Source organism: Apteryx mantelli, chromosome 1 (assembly GCF_036417845.1).
Source record: "Apteryx mantelli isolate bAptMan1 chromosome 1, bAptMan1.hap1, whole genome shotgun sequence".
NCBI lineage: Eukaryota > Metazoa > Chordata > Aves > Apterygiformes > Apterygidae > Apteryx > Apteryx mantelli.
The window spans coordinates 112511704-112530432 of NC_089978.1; the positions used below are offsets into that span (position 1 = coordinate 112511704).

The window sequence follows — 18729 nt, forward strand, 5'->3', positions numbered from 1 at the left end:
CCCCTGTACAAAGCATCTTCAGGATGGGGCCACAGTTTCAAAAGTGCTGGAGAAACCGAATTTCTAGGGGAAATGGTGACATGCAGAGTGAGTTATCAGGAGCCACGAGTTTTATGCAAGCATCGGTTATGGCTTGAGAGGAGGCTGCGGCTGGTAACAGATAGAGAGTCTGATAAATCAGCTGCTCAGTGTTTACTTCAAAGCGTGGTGTTTGTTGACCTGGAGGAGTGTTAACTATGATTAACTCATTTTTTTTATTCACCTTTCTATTTTCCTGTCATTCTCCATCATTAAAATCAGGGTATTTGCTCTGATGCTTCATGGTGGCAGTTTTGTTCCAAGACCTCTCTGCTTCTGTCTCCCCACCTCCATACAGTTACTGAATACCAGGCCACGTTAACAACTGGAGTCTTTTATAGAGTCATTTTTAAGCCAGTTAAAAATGCCATTTCAGTAGATTGCCCTATTTGAGTTAGCAAGAACAAGGTGTATCTTTTTTATTGCTTTTGACTGGTGAAGTACAAGGTTTAGGCCACATTTTGTGTGGGCTATAAAGTAATATTAATAGCTTGTTTAGTGGTCAGATGTCTATATGTGTAACTAATGTGTAAATAGGAAAAATCTCTAAGGTAGGGGGGTCATGATGTCTTTTTTTTTTTCTCACTTCTTCATTACACTTTTGAGAGTTACTGAATCGTGTATGCAAATAGTAATCTTTATACATAAGTGAGGGTTTTTTTTTTCTCCCCACAGTACATCCCAAAACTTAAAATTTGCTATCTTTCCTTCTGGGAAAGTAGGAGACAATTTTCTTTGATGCAAAAGGTAAAATAAGCTAGCAGAGTCACAATATTCATGCATACTTTGGTAACTCTTAATTTCATTCCCAGAATGGTCCCCTCATTTTGAAGGGACTAGAAATATCGGAGAATAGATGAAATGAATCAAATACTGAGCCTTTCCTACCTCCCCTTATCTCCGTAGATCAGAGTAGTGGGCACACTTTGTCCTCTTGGGAGCTGCTGGGGCTTCTTCTGTGCAGAGAGGAACGAGTAAAAGTGTCTGTGGCAGGCGAGGAAGCTGGGCAGCCTGCTGAGCTCCCTTATTATTGCTCTTGCATTTGCCCCTGTACAGTTTACATGGTCTGGGCAGTCGAGGGATGAATGGAAGCTAAAAATGAAAAATGTATGGAGGAATTTCAGGAGATTCGCTAGTGTGAGAGGGTCAGTATGAAGCCATTGTGTCACACTGGACTTAAACACTATTTTGAATAGGACTGAAGCAAAATGTAATGGGCCAGCATTTCTCACAGCAGGGAAACAGATTTGTGAGTAGTGTAAATTATCCAAATATGATTATTTAGCAGGATGACTGCTGTCAGTTTTGGCTAAAAGACCTGGAGAAGCTCTGACTAGTTTATCATAAGAACTATCCTATGATTTGCTCTACAAGGGAAGCATATTTTATAATAGCAAGGCAAGGATTGCAGAGCCTTTTGTTGTTGCTGCTTTTCTGTTTGTATACTATGCCATTTTCTGAGGAAAATGATAGGCTATTTGCAGACAAGCCAGATCACAAACGGTAGAATATCCAAATTAAAATAAACAACAATTACATGCCATTTACCTCCTTAAAATGATTATTTAGAGTTCCTGGTTTTCAGGGAATTGTAGATACAAGAAAAGATGGAAGAAGGAGTTAAAATACTGAAATGTCTTTGATATTTTCCATTATGCTAATTTGGAATACCAGAAAGGAAAGGATGAAAGTTAATGCATTGATTTGTAGGCATCATTTGATCAGTTCTTTTGTTGAAAAATGTGTGGTTTTTTGATTTGTTTTTTTTTCCCATGCCTGCATTAGATTTTACTGAGCAAATTCATATTTGCTTAATGTGTCCATCAGTAGGTCTTGCATGAATTTAGCTAGCAAAATCACTTAATTTTATAGAACACTGGTATCAAAAATCAATAGCATTATTTTCTCCTAGTAGTTTTGCATTTACTTTAAAAGCTTCCCTTCACCTGGGAGTAAGGCCTGCCTTATCTTCACAAAATAGGTGTTCCCTGACACTAATGCAGTGACTGACACTGCTGAAAGTAATAGTCCTGTTCCCTTTGTAGCCCATGGCTTCTAAATCTACTTTTCGTTATCAGTATAATGGGGTTGAATACATTTTTAAAAGGTGGTAGCTATTGATTATTTAATGGAAAAAGTTCGTATAAGGAATTGCTGAAGCAGCCCTATTTAGTGCTCTCTAGTGCAAGAAGACCATTATCTAGAATAGTGGAAATCATCCTGTAACCCTTATCAATATTTAATAGGTATGAAGCAACACTGAGGTACACTACAAAATAGCCCAAGGCTTCTGCCCATGCAGGATATAAGGTTGTTTCAAGGGTTGAAAAAGAATAACTGATTTCCCCGTGCTCAAGCTGTTCATGAGCAAGACCAACAATAAACAGTGTTTTTCCTCTTATTCCTTCTAAAGTATTTGCAGCATATCTGCACTTTAATATACAATTATTCCCACTAGACATCTTGAAATGATTCAATGAAATAGAAAGGTCAGTGTATGTTTAGAGATTGCTGCGTGAAACTATTTTATACTTTCCCGATGTTGTTGTGAATCCCAGCCCAGCCTCCCTCTGTCTGTCCCTCCTGCTCCGTGCTTCAGGGCACATTTGGCTGGGTTGACAAACCAGGGAAAGGTGTTAATCCTGTCTAATAGAACCATAATCCTCAGGGCTATGTTTTTATATCATACTATTGAGCTAACCCCCTGTCACAGGATATTGTTCAGCTAGTTAATAGCAAAGGTCTTTCTGGGAATTTAAGATAAAATTAAAGTGTACAGGCTAAATTGTCCTTTTTCAATTTCATAATGAAAAAACAAACAAATAAACCACAGTGTTTAGCCAACAGAGATTTTCTGAGAGATTACAATCAATTAAGAGGAGAGCTGTGTGATTTTTTTTTTTTTCTTTTTTCTTTTCTCCCTAGTGAATAGTATACGTCATTTTACTTGCCCAAAAATATTCACAAATCTGGGTCAGCTTCTCCAAATAACCTTTGGCTGGAAAGATTTTTTCAGGTTGGATATGCACAGAAATGTTAGTGGAAAAAATGTAATCTCAGTCTCTCTTAAGTTACAATGGTTAGAACATGGACCCCAAATGTGGATACACCTTCCTTTTCTTTCTGATTTCAGGTCTCTCCCACTGCTGTGTCCACATTATTTTTTTTGGGGGGGGGTGGGGCTAGTTAGTAAACAAGTGTGGGGAAAACAGGGAAAAGAAACAGCAGGGAGCTTTTCTTTTCAGTTTTGTTCAGGGGATGCTGATTTTTTTTCTTTTCAAATGGAGACTTTAAGACCAAATGTTTTCATATGGTTTCCCACAGCTTTTCTTTGTCTTATTTTTTGCCCTCTCTGCCAACTATTTTTAGTTTAACGACAACTGTATGTAAGAGCTAAAGGAACTAGTACGTATAGTAACCCTGTGATTTATGAGCAGGGACAGAATAAGATGGGGTCCTTCAGGGACGGAAATACCCGGGGGAGGTGTGTGTGTACTCTGCATAGTTGGGATCACTCTGATGAGCTCCTTCCTTAACACCACAAGTGCTAAGCCCGAATGCCAACTTCTCACCCTGTGCACCATCAGGAGTACAACGGTTTTACTGATGAGTCCCTCAGAGGACTAACTGTAGCCAGAAAAGGAGAGTGTAAGGAAAGAACAGCTAGGTAACCGTGGGCAGAACAGGTGCGGTACCGTATTAGCAATCAGAAATTTGCCAGAGGCTGAAATTGTTACTTAGCTCTCAGCTCTAGAAGGGATTTGGTTTTGCAGCTTTTCAGAGCATGGCAGCTCCACAGCATGCCCCGTCACTGAATGGGGAACTGAGGATGGATGTGGCAAGGGATGTCTTCAGGAGCACTCAGTGTTCGTGTAATTAGAGTTCACAGAGCGATTTCTCATTAGCGTCACTGGAAGCTGGTTCATGCCAGTGTTAAACACATCTGACGACATGAACTCGGGCAATGCACCAGCTATGAAACCAGTCCTTTCCTCCTCCTCATCTGTCTCCCAAAGGATGATCTACCTCGGTCACATCTGGGACTAACTCATGAAAACTGTCAGATATTCAGGCTCTGACCTGACAGAGAAGACTCAAAAGCTTCTTGAAACAGGTGACCAGGCCAAAGAGCTAGCAGGCCCTTCTCAGTCTTGTGCAGTTAATTCCCAGGTGGAAAGCTGAAGGAGTTAGCGGAGATGCCAGGGGAAAGGGGCATGCCGGACACTGTAGAAACCTGGGGCAGATGAGGAAAGTGCTTGTACGGCTGGGTGGGAAGAGAGCAATGGAGCAAGGAAGCACTTTGGCTGAAATCACATGGGTGAGATAAATGGAAGAATCCATACAGGGAAATCTTGTAACCAGGTAGTTTTGAATCATTGCTTATTAAATCATTCAAGATGCATTTAGTTTAGTGTTCTTTCCTCCAGAGAGGATTTTGGATACTGAGATATATACTGAGATGATATTGCATAGTATAAGATAATAAATCCCGTTCAAGGAATCTGATACTGTATTAAAAGACTTCCATTTACTATACAAGACTGAAAATTAAAGGAAGGAGTTGGTCTTGACTTAGTATTGAGTACTAGTGAAAATGTAAAACAAGCCCTTAAAAGATACTGTATTGTTGATAAACGTCAGAATTTTGGCTGTGGTTTAGTTCCAGACGTTCACCAGGGACTTCTGACTCGTCGTCGATGCCAGCTTTGTGCAGCTTGCCCACCCGGCAGGGGGCAGTGCCAGGGGATTCTGCCTGGGGATGCCCAGCAGGTAGCTCTGTGTGAGAAACAACTCTCCCTGTTGCAAAAATGTGCTGTGCCATCCTTACCGTGCCGATTGTCCACGTCGGAAAGAGCCCAGATCAGAAGGAAATAAGAGCAATCCATTCACGGTCTTAATGCACAGCTCAGGTAGTACAGCCTTTCTTATGTTAAGCACAGCTGCGGCACAGGGGAAAGAATTGTACCCTTTATGTACCCAGATTTTCAAATTGGAGGATTGGATAAAAAGCATAGGCCCTGCCGGATTATTCTGTTACATAGCTTATTTCACATAATAACCCAAAGTTCCCTCCCCAAATTAGGTATTTCAGACAAAATATATTCAGAATTCTCAAAGGTCCCAGCCAATTCCTGCTGACAGAGACCTTCAACAGTCTCCAGCAGCTGTCCCCAGCTGAGAAAGAAAACTGTATAAAACTGAATTGCAGCAGTTTACAGCGCCATAGCCAGCTCTCTAGCTCGCTTGTTGCTTACGCAAATAGTTTTATCCTGCCCTCCCAGAGAGCAATGTAACCTAGAAGTAACTCACTGATGTCAGTGTGTAACTGCTGTGGAGCTGATGCAGAAGAACTCAGATCATAGCCATTATCTAATTCGTATATGAAGCAGTGTTATTTCTCTTACTCATTTTCGTGTTTCCAGCTGTACAGGCATAATCTGTCCCTCTAGTCACCTCCTAGCTTTTTTCCAGTTAACTGTAGTTGTTCATGGTCTACTAATCTGCAAGGAATTTTTAACAGAAACAGGTGACTTTCAGTTGTATTTAAGTCTTCATAATGTAACAAAATACCGTCACTAAGTTAAGTTTTGTCTTTTGTTTCTTTGCAGCGCACAAGCAGTTTTGGAAGCTTTGACCGTTTCAGACATCACTCGATATCAAAGGCAGATGATTCAGCTGAGGTCTGTACCACCACTTCTTCACTTTGTTCAGTTCTTTCCCATGACAGTTATGCAAAAACATGAGAGAACCTGTGGGTAAATTTTACACTGGTGAAAACTTCAGTGATGTACCTGGCTCTTATTTGGGTGATTGAGTCCTTGTGAAAATGAACAAGAGAACTGCATGTAAATTTTGTTACTTTGATGTGAAGATTAGAAACAATTTTTCAAAAAGACAAAAGTACACCTCAGGTTGGCATGTTCCCAAAGTAACTTATATATTTACGCAATCCAGAGATGTTTCTTGTTTGTTTTCAAGTACCTTACATAAATTCCCTCAACTCTTGTTTGGGTTAAGGACCATAGACAAAGGGAAACAACTTTTTCTAGCATAATACCTATTTTCTTTCTCTCATTCACACACACAGTGGTTTGTTGCAAAACTGTTTAGGTACACAATTCCCCAGAAAAATGGCTATGACTTTAGTCATCCTAATGGCATTGGTGTCCTAAGTATTTTTCTGTAATTCTTACTACAGGACACCAGATTTTATTTTCATGGCGAGCTGTTGCTTACTTTTCTATTTCAAACCAGATATCTGAACTGGAGACTATAAGTGATGCTGGAGAAACAGTACAAAGTAAAGCAGCAAGTAGTGGAGGAAGCTTGGGTAAGAAGATGAGAGCCATTTCCCTAACCATGAAGAAAAAGATGGGTAAAAAGTACATCAAGGCACTCTCTGAGGAGATGGTAAATACAGCTCAAGAATATCGTATTTGATGATAATGCATGTGAAGTGAAAATGTTATGTGCTTTTTCCTTTTTCATGTTTCAAGCAGCTATGAGTTGTGAGAATCCATAAAAACATGGTTACATATACTGAATTAAAACGGTTTTTAATATGCACTCTTTCTTTCCTGTGTGTATATGCACATGCACATATACACTTACAACATCACACCATAAAGGCCCAAGATAGACATAAGAGTTTTATATCATTGAAGATTTTGCTTTGTCATCAATAAGTGGAAGCGTGTCTTACAAAATCAGTAATTACACATCTGTACAAACATTACAAGAAAACCTCTTGATGTGAACACTCGGGAGTGCTGGATGAACCCAGGGGCCAGTCTAGTCTGATACTCAACCTATACAAAAAGCTTTATTAGGAGAATTTATCAAATGTTTTGAATACATGAATTTTTTCCGAAGCCCATTCTGTAGAGGGTAGCCAGCAGCCTAGAGCATGACAACTCCTGTGCCTTATCTGCTTTTACCTTATCTAATCAAAGTGATCTTCAAGGTATTATCTTTATTAAACATAAAAACATCCAATCCTTTATACACCCTGCAAGCCCTGTTTTCTCAAAGGCTTGGGTCAATGAGTTCCAAATTTTAAAACACATAAAGAAAAAGGACTGGTCATCCTGACTTAGCCTAAAAATTACCTAGGCCTGCATCCTATCTCATACATGGGTCAATATCAAATAATTAGGAAAAATGAAGAAGAAACTTTGCAACCGTAATATAGTGTTTTACAGGCTACCATATTTCCCTGTTAGTAGCTTAGTTTGTACTTTGTGCTAAAATTCAGGAGGATGCAATCCATGATTTTTGGAGAGAAAAATCAAAAGTTCAGCATTTACATTCTGCACATTTACTGCAACCATTCACGTGACAGGAATTCAATGAAGTATCTGGCTGGGCACACATATGGTGCAATCTTCATTCCTGCAGTAGCTGATGACAATCAGTACTGGTCCACTGATTAATCAATGGGTCGTGCTCCTGATGGGTGTAACTAGCACTGTCCTTGTTGAAAACCAATCTAATCTTTCATTTTGGTGATATGCCTTATATGTACCTGTACGGGTCTTGACTTCATATATGCACTGTCACCTTTGCTTGACTTCATCACTTGACTGGTGAATGATTAACATTTTTCCGAATAGTAACCGTGTTCCGAATAGAACCGGATGTTCCAATGTAACATCCTAAGTACTAGAGGACGTCTCAATTGCATCAGGATATCACGCACATTGACAATGTGATGCAATTTGCTGAAGAAATTGCTTCCTTTGAAAGCTCATTGTAATTCATTTAGCTATTACATCATCTCTAACTTAGCTGTGACTGAAGTATGGATCTTATTGTTTTGAATTTATTATGTCATAAGCTTTGATTTCTGTGGTGTGATTTAATGTTATAACCTCAGTGGGTTGATTCGATACACCACACCATTAGATTTTGTGAGAGACAGGCTTCTGTTAATTCTGAAATGCACTGGGTTTTGAAGCTAATGTTCTGTGGGTTGGGCAACTTACTGAGCATGGTGCTAAAATGCATTGATGCTGTTCACGTGTGCACGCTGTCTCTGGAATGCTCTCACTTGGGATCCAGTGTGCCTCTAAGTGCCCATGTTTTTCAGAAGTTCAATGCAAAACATAGCTGTGTCAGCTTGTACTTCACCATGTGCTTTGAGAATTAAACTTTGTGCTTCCTCCTCAGAGATAACCAGAAAAAACATCTTATCTGGTTACCTCTGAAATTCTCATTTTAAGCCTTTGTTGCTGCTGTGGTATATTTACTATTGCAATCTTTTAAGATGGAGAATCAGTTTAGCTACTTGAACAAGAATAGAATGAAATGAGTGGGGCAGAGAGGAGACAAGTGATTTCTCCAAGATCAGTGTGTTAATGGTGGTGTTGGGCAGCCTTAATGCCATGCATCAACTTCTAAAATGCTTTCTGTCTCAGACTGGTTCTTAATAAAGGAACCCAACTTAAACTGCAAGGGCAATGATAATAACCCCCCCCACACACACAAATGTTTGTATAATATACATCTCATGGTGGTTAACATCTGAATTTTGCATTAAAGAATGAAGAAGGAAAAGATGACGGTGATCCTGGTGGTGGAATACACACAGAGAAGGTCTCCCTAAAAAACAGTGACTCTATGGACAGTCTCTACAGTCTGAACAGTGGCCAAAGCTCATCTAGTAAGTATAAGATATCCATACTTCTATTCAGTCACTGGTTCAATATTATTTTTGTTTAAGTCTGAGGTGTCAGAGCTGGTGATCCAAAATGTGATAGTAGAGAGATCTGCAGTCTGGCAGAAAAAAAGTGTAATTTGATCAAATGGGTGGCAGCTAGACTAGATTTCTCTCTCTCTAGAAATAAGCTGAGTGTTTTTAAGAGTGGAGATATCAACAGCAGTTAAAAACAAACAAACCCCCCAAGGACTGTGGGGAATGTAGCTGCTATATATGCCATACATGTGTTTTGTGGCTAGCACTGCTGTGGCACTGGCACCTGTGGAGTTGTGGTTACTGGGTCCAGCTGCACAAGCTGGGGATGGTGGCCGTGAGCTTGTTCTTCACTCTGCAGACAGGCAATGTGAGAAGCCTGTCTGAAATGCTGGGTGGCTGGGGAGCTCTGTAAACCCACCAAAAAGCCTCACCCAACAAGGTAGTCTCCTTTGGAGTGCAGATGAATCTCTGATGAGAAGTGGCATTCGTATTCACATATCTATCAGTTGCTCTGCTGTGGCAGCAGGTCACAGCTGTCCATGATGACGTTGCTGTGCCGTCACTGCAGGCATCACATGCGCCGTAATTGGGGACTCAAGTTGCAGCGCAGGCCATTTGCAGGTAGCCGTTAATCTGGCCCTCAGACGGAGCTGTGCACTTAAGCAATCACCTCAAACAAAACCATTTTTATGATCATTTTCTACGATGTGATTTGTGAAAATTGTGTATGGGAGTTTACTTCCAACACACTGCTTCTGTTATCTAAAAACATATTTGGATGGGATATTGCAGAGCTTGCTCAAATTTGCTTGAAGTACTGTGCCGATATTTTATTGCTCGACTTGGATAAAATGACAGGCAGAAATGTTGATAAGATTAAAATCTCCCTCTGCAATGCAGGTTCCTTTGATGTTTTAGCTAGCTCTGTAATGAAATAAAACAATTTCTACAGTACTTGTTTTCATTTCTCTGAATAAACAGGAGAAGTTCAGCAGAATTAATTCCCTAAATTGCACTTTTAGAGTACATATTATTAATCTGCAGAGGTAATATTTCAAAAAGTCTGTAAGTAAAATATGTAGTCTATTAGTATCACCACCAGAAAAAGATTATTGTAGGGAAGATGTTAATGAAAGATCTCCAACCTATTTTGCTCAGTCTCTTGTAGTATGTTTTTTGTGGAATGTATTTTTCCTGGGATATGTCAAAACCATATAGAACACACTCTTTCTTTCTTAATTCTATGCTTTTGTACATTTTCTCTTTGCTGCTGTGCAGAATTGGATATCTGGGCATCTAGTGCAGGAGATCTAAATTTTCACTTGAATCTCTGTCAGGTGGGGTCACCAGCTGCTCTGATGGAACCAGCAACAGGGATAGCCTGAGGTTTGATGACGAAGTCCCTTACAGTGGGCCGTTCTGTGGCCGAGCCAAAGTACACACCGACTTCACACCAAGTCCCTATGACACCGACTCTCTGAAAATTAAGGTAAGACAACCATCAGGATATCTTTTCCAGTAAGCATACCGGAGGGGTATTTTTGCATGTGAAGAATATGTTTACAGCATTTTTAAGTGTTAAGGATGTGCACTTTAAAAGCAACACAGATCTGTTTCAGCAATGTTTCTGTAAGGACTTAGTTCAGACAGTGCCACTAACCCAACAGCTGCAAAAGGCTCTTAGGTCATGGACTCCGTGTAGTAGGTATCTCGTCACAGTGTATCATGCAGCTTTCTTCAGAGTAAAACACAAGATGCTTCCTACGCACTGCGAGGTCTGGAATAAGAATAACGTGAGTCTCATGAGACATGCAAGTCACCCCCCTAGTTTTTCAGTCTCAGGTGGGGAATATCAGAAACTCAGTGGCACTCATTGTCCTTAAAGGAAAAGCTTGCCATTCCTTTAAGCCTCTCTGTAAGCATACTTTTGAATTATTCCCTGGCCCTGATATCTTGGCAGGGATGTCTGGGCTGTGTCAGTGAGAAAAAGGAACTCCTGAGGTGCCCAATTAAACAGTGCTAAAAAGGCCCAGTCCTTTTCTTCTCCCTCCTTGCACAGGTACTGGTGATATCACTGCCCTTCAGATCAGTCACATCTGTAAGCTGAACTTCATTCTCCTCCCTCTTTTTAAACACTTTCATATCCAGATTATAGCCATACTTCAGCATCTTTTCTTCTTCATAGCCTTTTCTTGTCAAAATCCTTAGCCACATCTCATTGCAGTCTCTCTCTCCTCTCTGGCCTGGATAACAGCTATTGCTCTGCCAGTACTTGCAGTCTTCACCACTTGCACTCCACTTCCACACACGGGCCATTTCTTTCAAAAACGTTTAACTAGTCCAGAAATGGCAAACTTCTGCTGGATCATATAGGTGGTGTCTTTTAAAATTATAAGATAATATACTTAGGACTGAAATCCCCTAAGAATATCTCACAAAATTTCAATACCCCAAATCTGAATTCAAACTGCATTTGTAACTTGGCTTGGAGCCATTGCCTAATCCTGATTTTCATCCACATCTAAATGTCTTGAGCTCACCATAAGTGCGTAGAATATGTGTGCTTATAGAACTTTAAAAAATGTTTTAGTTTCCATTTCAAACATTTTCATAGCTTTAAGCTTCATATTCTAACAAAATCAAGCAACTTGAACACTGAATTTCATACTTGGATTTGCACCAAAGTAGGGCGGTGGCTTTACTTACTTGCAATTTCTTGGCCAGAAAACATTTGAAAGTTTTGAGTTGATAACAGATATTTTAACAAAAATGAGTCTGAATTTTAAGTTTGTAACAGAATGCCAAATGAAATGTGTACATGGGGATTTGTTATATAACTCAGAGAAGACTTTAATCTTTTTTTAATGTATAATTTTTTGCTTTTAGGAAAGAAAAAGATATCATAACTTTATCATAACTTTATCATAACATTAAGGTGTAGATTATATATGTAGTTCCTGCCCAGAAAAAAGGGCTGAATAGTCTACTGTCATGGGAGCAAATTGTGTAGGAGGTGTGATTTTAAGAGTCTTTTTGCTACCAGAATTACTCAGAATGACTGTTGTGCTGATCTAAGACCTTGATTCCCACAGCTTGGCTGTGAACATTTTTACCAAAAAGCCTTCTTGAAGTTGCTGTGTTCTCACTTTTTTTGGCACTCATCTTTGAGTGCATGCACAAGTGTGGAGCTATAGCCTTCAGTTCTCTCTGCTGAGGTGCCTGACACTATTTTCCCAGCCATTTGGGTTAATAACTATTATTAGTTATTATTCGTCAGCCCTTTGGGAAGGGGATAGCAGAAAGGTATTAAGGGAGTTAAATGTCCTTTAGTGCCTTTCAGAAATATAGAACAGTGTTTCTTCCTGTAAAATGGGTAAACTCCACTTTTCACATAGCTCAGTATCAGTCTTTGGAGACCCTTGAGATGCTGGATCATAAGATTGTTGTGTAAATGGTTTCAGGTGAAGGAGCCAGCTGAGAACCTGTATAAAGCATGTATTTGGAAAATACCCAGTGCTCTCTTGCTTTTTTGGCAAAGCTATTCCTACTATCCATGGCAATAGTTGCTTGCTGGATGTAACCCTACCCCCTTTCAAGGACCAAGTAGGGCATACAAGCAGTGGAAGGTGCTGTTCATCCTCACCTCTCCTTTGCAAAGTTTGGAGATAAGAACTAACACCATTATCTGTAATTCTGTTTGCTGGGATTTTATAAAAGCAGAGGACCTTGATCTGGGTTATTTTAAAAAGTTACTTTGCTCTGGCTAGTTATGATTCTGTGCTGTCTGTGCTATTTTTGCTCCATAAAGGAAAAGTCACATATCACAAACCAGATGTGTAAGCAGTGGTGTTCTTTTTTATTGTTCTAGAAAGGAGATATTATAGACATCATCTGTAAAACCCCCATGGGCATCTGGACAGGCATGCTGAACAACAAAGTAGGAAACTTTAAGTTCATTTACGTGGATATTATTTTGGAAGAGGAAACCGCACCCAGAAAGATAAAGCTGCACAGAGGAAGCAAAAGGACCAAGCCTAAAACTTTGCAAGAACTCTTGGAATGTGTCCATCTGCAGGTCAGCAAACATGTTTCCCTGTCATATTTGAAATATTTGATTTGAGTGCACTTGGGCTTGGATGTAATTTACAGACAGAACTAGAAAGGCAGGTTTCAGCAGTTTTGAAGTCAGTAAAGTAAAGAAGCTTCATTTCTGTCTTTTGTCTTATGTGAGTGGTCTGTATAACTGGATTTTACCACATGATCTGGTTAAGCTAAAAGAGTCCATGCAAAGAGGCACTCAGCTGAGGAGTGGTGACTTGTCAAGTCACCATAACTCGAACGTGACTGTCTGCCTAAGGGTAGGAGGTGTGTGAATACATGGAAATCTTGGGGGCAGAACTGCAGTCTGACTCCATTGCCAACATTGTAATTCTTTTTTTTCTAATTTTTATGATCTTTAGGGAGAAATATTCTTTCTGCACTATGGTTGTGTTGTGCCTCTCTCCCTCTCTGGAACCCTAGTTCTTGACTGGTGTTCAAAGCATTCTTACATCATGATTTACAAGCAACATTCCTAATAATGGTTATTGCTTTTGTGCTGAGGTGAACACTCCTTTTCCTGGAGTACACAGAGTTTCATACCACATCGATACACAGCTGAAGGAGGACCGTGTGCAATGAAGCACAGCTGAGGGCTCTCTAGCTTCTCACTCCCTCATATATCAAAGGGCTCCTTCTTTGCAAAGGCAGAACAGACCTTGTTTCAGAGGCCCTCCTGGACCCAGCATGGAAAGTAGTCTATGAGATGACCCCAAGAACATTCAGAAGCTGGGCAGATTATATCATTTACAGCAGAGCTCTGTCCTGATCCAATTTGCTGCCAGACTCTAGGTTGAAAACTGGGCCACAGACTCTGGGATGGCCAAACAGACTCCAGGGCATCTCTGCCTCTGTCCCCTCATGCTTGCAGTCTCTGGTTTTATGCCAAAGGCAGATCAATTGGACTGGAGAATGGAACCCATCTTTCTTAATCTGACAAAAAAAAAGAAATAGAATTTGTGTTTATTCCTTTACTAAACATAGTGCTTGTTTATAAGAGGATTTACTTGCTTCTTTTTGTAGGATTATGCCTCAACTCTCTTGCTAAATGGCTACGAAACTCTAGAAGACTTAAAGGATCTACAAGAGAGCCATTTGATTGAATTAAATATTTCAGACCCAGAAGACAGGGCAAGATTATTATCAGCAATTGAAAATCTACAGGACTATGACAGTAAGTGTTTAAGCTTTAAGAGCACATTTTAATTGAAGAAACATGTTTAAAGAAATAGTGATTCCTACATTGATTTATTAAATGATTCTTCTTTTAAATACAAAATGGGGAGTTAGGTGGTGTTCTTATTTTTTTAGATGACTAACTATACATCTCTTCTAGCTATGTACATGATTACTGTGCTAGTTACACCTGAATGCTTTAAAATTTCTCATTTATAGATCCTAAACTACAGGCAAATAGCAACTAAGCATCATTATCTCCTATTTATGGTTGGGTAACCAACACCCAGAGAGGTTGAGTGACTTGCCAAAAGTCACAAGGTCTGTGGCAGAGCAGATATTCAAACGCCCCAAACTCTGGGCTAGCATCTTAACCAAAATAGAGCCATTTTCAAAAAGTACAGTGAAGATTTTTCTTTATTTTTGTGCAGTTATGTCTGCAGAAGAATAGTCTTCCTTCTCGCGCATCACCCCCCCCACTTAAATCCCTAGCCCAATCAGTGTCACTTGTAGGAAGGGTTGGAAAAAAACCAAACAAACAGAAAAAACAGACTCAAGCTTCCTGTGAGCTTCAGAAAACTGATTTTACTCTGTGTGTGTGTGTGTACATGGATGTGTATTGGTTGCTATTATGTTTTCTTCACTTGTCCCTTTTATTGGGAATGGGGGTGCCAGAATACAGAACAGGAAATGCTGTCCTCTTGATATTTTCATGATATTTCCAGCTTAGCTTCTAGTTTGAAACAATTTGTGTCAAGTTCCTAGAAACTTCAGTTAAGCATCTATATAATTAGATATTCAATCTAAACAGGAGAGATTTTCCTCTTCATTACTATTCATGCACAGTCATCCCTATCCTGAGTAGCTGCTTGATCAAAAGTATCTCCATTGTGAAGCATCTGAAATATAAAAAGAGACTTAGAAAAGCAATGCCTTCCTGGGATATTTTAATATCAGTTGATCTTCAGCTGTCCAGTTTTTCTCTCCTCAATACATAGGTGAATTTCTATTCCTTATTCCAACACATGTACATACATACAGACATACCTGCTTGTACACATAGGCTTTCAGTACATAAATTTCTCTGAGTTTATAAGCATATCTTTGGCTACCTCATCCATTCAATTTTTGCTGCAGATTCTGGACCGCATTTATACATGCAGTCTTTCCTGTTCTCTTAAATAGATACCAGAAAGAAGGTAAGGTCCTTGCAAACATGTTGGAGAAGCATTTAAATCATTTTCTTTGCCTACCAGGATCACTACTTCTTTTTGGTCTATAGCTTTGTGAGGCGAAGGGCTAGAAGAGAACTGTTGAAGGACTCTATACAGAGGTAGTGATTGAAAGAGTTAATATGGGTAAGAAAGAGTTAGATTCTCCAAGAATTGTGCTGCAGAGATCTAGCTGGGAGTCACATGAAAATATGCTCGCTTCCTTGCTTTGCCCTTGAATTGAGTATCTGTGTGTCTATATCTTGGTAACTAGCCTTGTTGTATTTCCTGGACATTTTATGGCATTTGTTTTTCTATATCAATATTTAACATGAAAAAACTTTAATGGAAAATGCTACATTATAGTTCTTGCAGAGTTTTGCATCAATGTGAAGAACAAGACCAAAATATAGTGGTTTTTAACAGGCCATGCAAGCGTCAGACTATTCTGAGATAGTATAGCTATGGTTTACTATTTATGCTCCTTGTGTAATCAAAAGCATAGCAAGAAGCCTTAGACTCTTAACCATTTAAGATGACACCACAAAGAATTTTTTTTTCAAGGTGTCTTAATCACTTAATACTCTACATATTCCTGTGCAAGGAGCAAACCTGAGAAGTATACATGACCTGTATACTGAACATTAACAAGTTTATCCTAATTATCCAAATAGGGTTTTTCCTGATTGGCAGCATCGGGCAAGCCACTTTTCTCCAGGCAGAACGGTATTCCTAATGATATCTGTATGGTAGTTTAACAGTTTAAATTCTTCTAACAGTTCTGGAAATAATAATATTAAATCCTATAAAGTGGTCCATGCATCAAACCCAGCAATATTGCATTCTGAGATCAAGAAATGTAATGAATATTTGCTTCACATCCAACTTAGATAGGTATAGCCAACTTTTCTAGTATCTGAATTCAATAAAATAATGTTCCTAGAAATGATGAATACTCACAGGGACCAGTATCTAAGACAGCTCTTTAGATACAGTCCTAGCTATACACGGTCATTTAAGTGTAATTGAGTTTCAAAATACTCATGTATATCTTAAGGCAAGCCACACAAATAATTTCTTTGTTTGGGATGCTCTCTTGATTCAGGGCTGAATTAAGTCCTTGCCTTATCTAGTTGCCAAAGGTTCATGTTTGTCACATGACTGGTAGTGCAAGAACAGGATTTACCAACCTGCTCTGAAAAGGAAGATATTAAAGACTAAAACTGATAGAAGCCATCTGTTAAGCAGTTATAATGAAAGATGGGGAGTCAAGATGATCTTGGGGATAAGCTCAGCATTTGCCTGACCTTGCCCCAATCATTTGACCTCCATGTGCTTCTGTCAATCCAATTGGAAAATTGGGTTGAAAGAATTGGGTGCCACTGTATAAGTGAATTCTGCATCTGAACTGAACTTTCCTAGGTCAATATTCCCCCCCACACACACGCCTGAGTACGCATGACTCAGTCCAGCATAAATGATTTCTTAATTAAAATTGATTTTTTGCATTGCTTAGAAGTGAGCAGCAAAATTACCCAGAGCTACAAGGTAATCTGTTTACTGACCAAGAATACACTGACATATTCCAGATGTAAGTCAGCGTTCTTCCAGTTAAAAGTTCATTCTTTTTATAAGATTCGTAGAAAAAAAATACTAATGCCATAGGTCACATTTACTGTTCTAAGTCCATCTTTCTCACAGAACTTGGCACAGTTCCACATTTTTGCATTATATTCATATTTCCGTGAAGCATGTGTTTGATTCATGGATGGAGTCTAAGGTACTGTCCAGAGTTAAAAAGCAGGAGCTTCTGAATTTTTGTGACTCTAATATTATTCATAATAGCCAAGTATCCTGGAGCATAGCTTCTATTTAGTTGATTTTACGATTTAATATTTCTTTAATGTGAAATCTGCCACTGTGAAATGTCCAGATGTTTTTACTGGGCTTTTCTTCTCTTTTCTTGGATTTTTTTTGACATATATTATATGTTATGCTGAGTGATTTCTCTATACTGTATACTTGAGACTATATAATTCATGTTGCAGAAAAAAACTGTTATTGAGTTTTCTCACCAAAAGACCTGCAGCAATCATCTCCAAATGATATGTTCCTTAAAGCTCATGCCAGGTATTAAAAACTAAGTTTTACTTAGGAAATACTACCACAAAGTGTTTTTTAAGCAAATTTTGCTTCCTGGAACTGCACTGCACTTTTACCTTTGGGAGCTGAGAAGGCTCAAATTCACCACGTGAAAGTACTTGAGGAGCAAGATTATCCTAGAATGAGAAGGTCTTGTAAACTTCTCACAACCTTCCCCACAAACCTCTTTTGTTTTAGAGGTTTAGTTGCTATAAGTTGATCAGACCTACATATTTGGCACAGAATGAGTGGGTTCCATGAATTCATGGCTGGGGAGGAAAAAAAAAAAAAGCTCTTTTCAGAAAGTATTTCTTAATAGCCTTCCATTCTTCTCCCAGATGGCTTCTAGACAGGAGATGGATGTCTGTGCTTTCTAGGATGCTATTTTTAAAGTGAAGCTGTTGCTGGATGGTTAATGAATAAAGTAATAAAAGAAGTTTGTAAGTTCTTTCCAGACCGCTACCTGGGACATACGTGTGTGTGTGTGTGCGCACATGTATAAAATAGGCTTGATTCTCTTCTCACTTACATGCTGCAAGTCAAGAGGTTAATTCCTGAAGTCTAATGGGTTACGTTATTCTGAAGCTTCTGAAAAAACAGTGAAAGAAGAATTAGACTTTACTGAGTACGTGCATATAGTTAATTATACAGAAAAAAAGGTGCATTGGTGTAATCTTTGAGATAATCATTCTATCCATATCCCCCAAATCCATTCCTTCCTTAGCATACTTTTCATATCTGAGTAAGAGCCAGATCCTAAATCCCCACTGCTGGTAGCACAGAAAGTTGTTTTTTTATTTACTGCACTTGGACAGCAGGATAGTAGATAGCTGTAAGGACATGGCTTTGAGTTTTAGTTGCATTCCTTATGTAAGGACCTAGCACCAAGTGTAAATTAACATACCAATTTACACTGTTCAATCCTTTTAAATAAGTGGAATTACACAGACATCATGTCAAAATCAAATAGCACTTAAAGTAGCACTCCCTTCCTGAACTATGGTAGTTGCAATTCATTGATCTGTAAGTAATATTTTCAGATTTCCCCAGGAACCTACACCAAAAGTTACTTTTCTGAGGGATATGCATCTAGTGGAAAAGAGTGCTGCTAATGAACAAATCTTCCTTGCTTGAGTATTAGTATTTTTCACCTTTTCTCAGGTATATCTGTTTGCTTCCTGGTTTTAGAAAAAAGGAGCTTCTCACCTCTCTATTTTCACCATAGAGCTCCTCTCATATCAGTTCAGTATCCCACCATTTGTAATCTGCTCTGAGAGCTGGAGAATCTTTGCCATTGGGATGAGATGGCCCCACTGAAGTCAATGCAAC

At 39.2% G+C, this 18729-nt stretch overlaps 1 protein-coding gene across 1 annotated transcript in view; it reads left to right on the forward strand.

Annotated features, from left to right (window-relative positions):
• SAMSN1 (SAM domain, SH3 domain and nuclear localization signals 1) overlaps positions 1-18729 on the forward strand; it is a 37233-nt gene that overhangs the window by 12518 nt on the left and 5986 nt on the right. Inside the window, exons 2-7 of the mRNA XM_013948592.2 lie at positions 5688-5759; positions 6334-6489; positions 8620-8740; positions 10111-10262; positions 12642-12848; positions 13895-14045. Of these exons, the coding sequence (XP_013804046.1) occupies positions 5688-5759; positions 6334-6489; positions 8620-8740; positions 10111-10262; positions 12642-12848; positions 13895-14045 (859 nt within the window). The remainder of the gene's footprint in view (positions 1-5687; positions 5760-6333; positions 6490-8619; positions 8741-10110; positions 10263-12641; positions 12849-13894; positions 14046-18729) is intronic.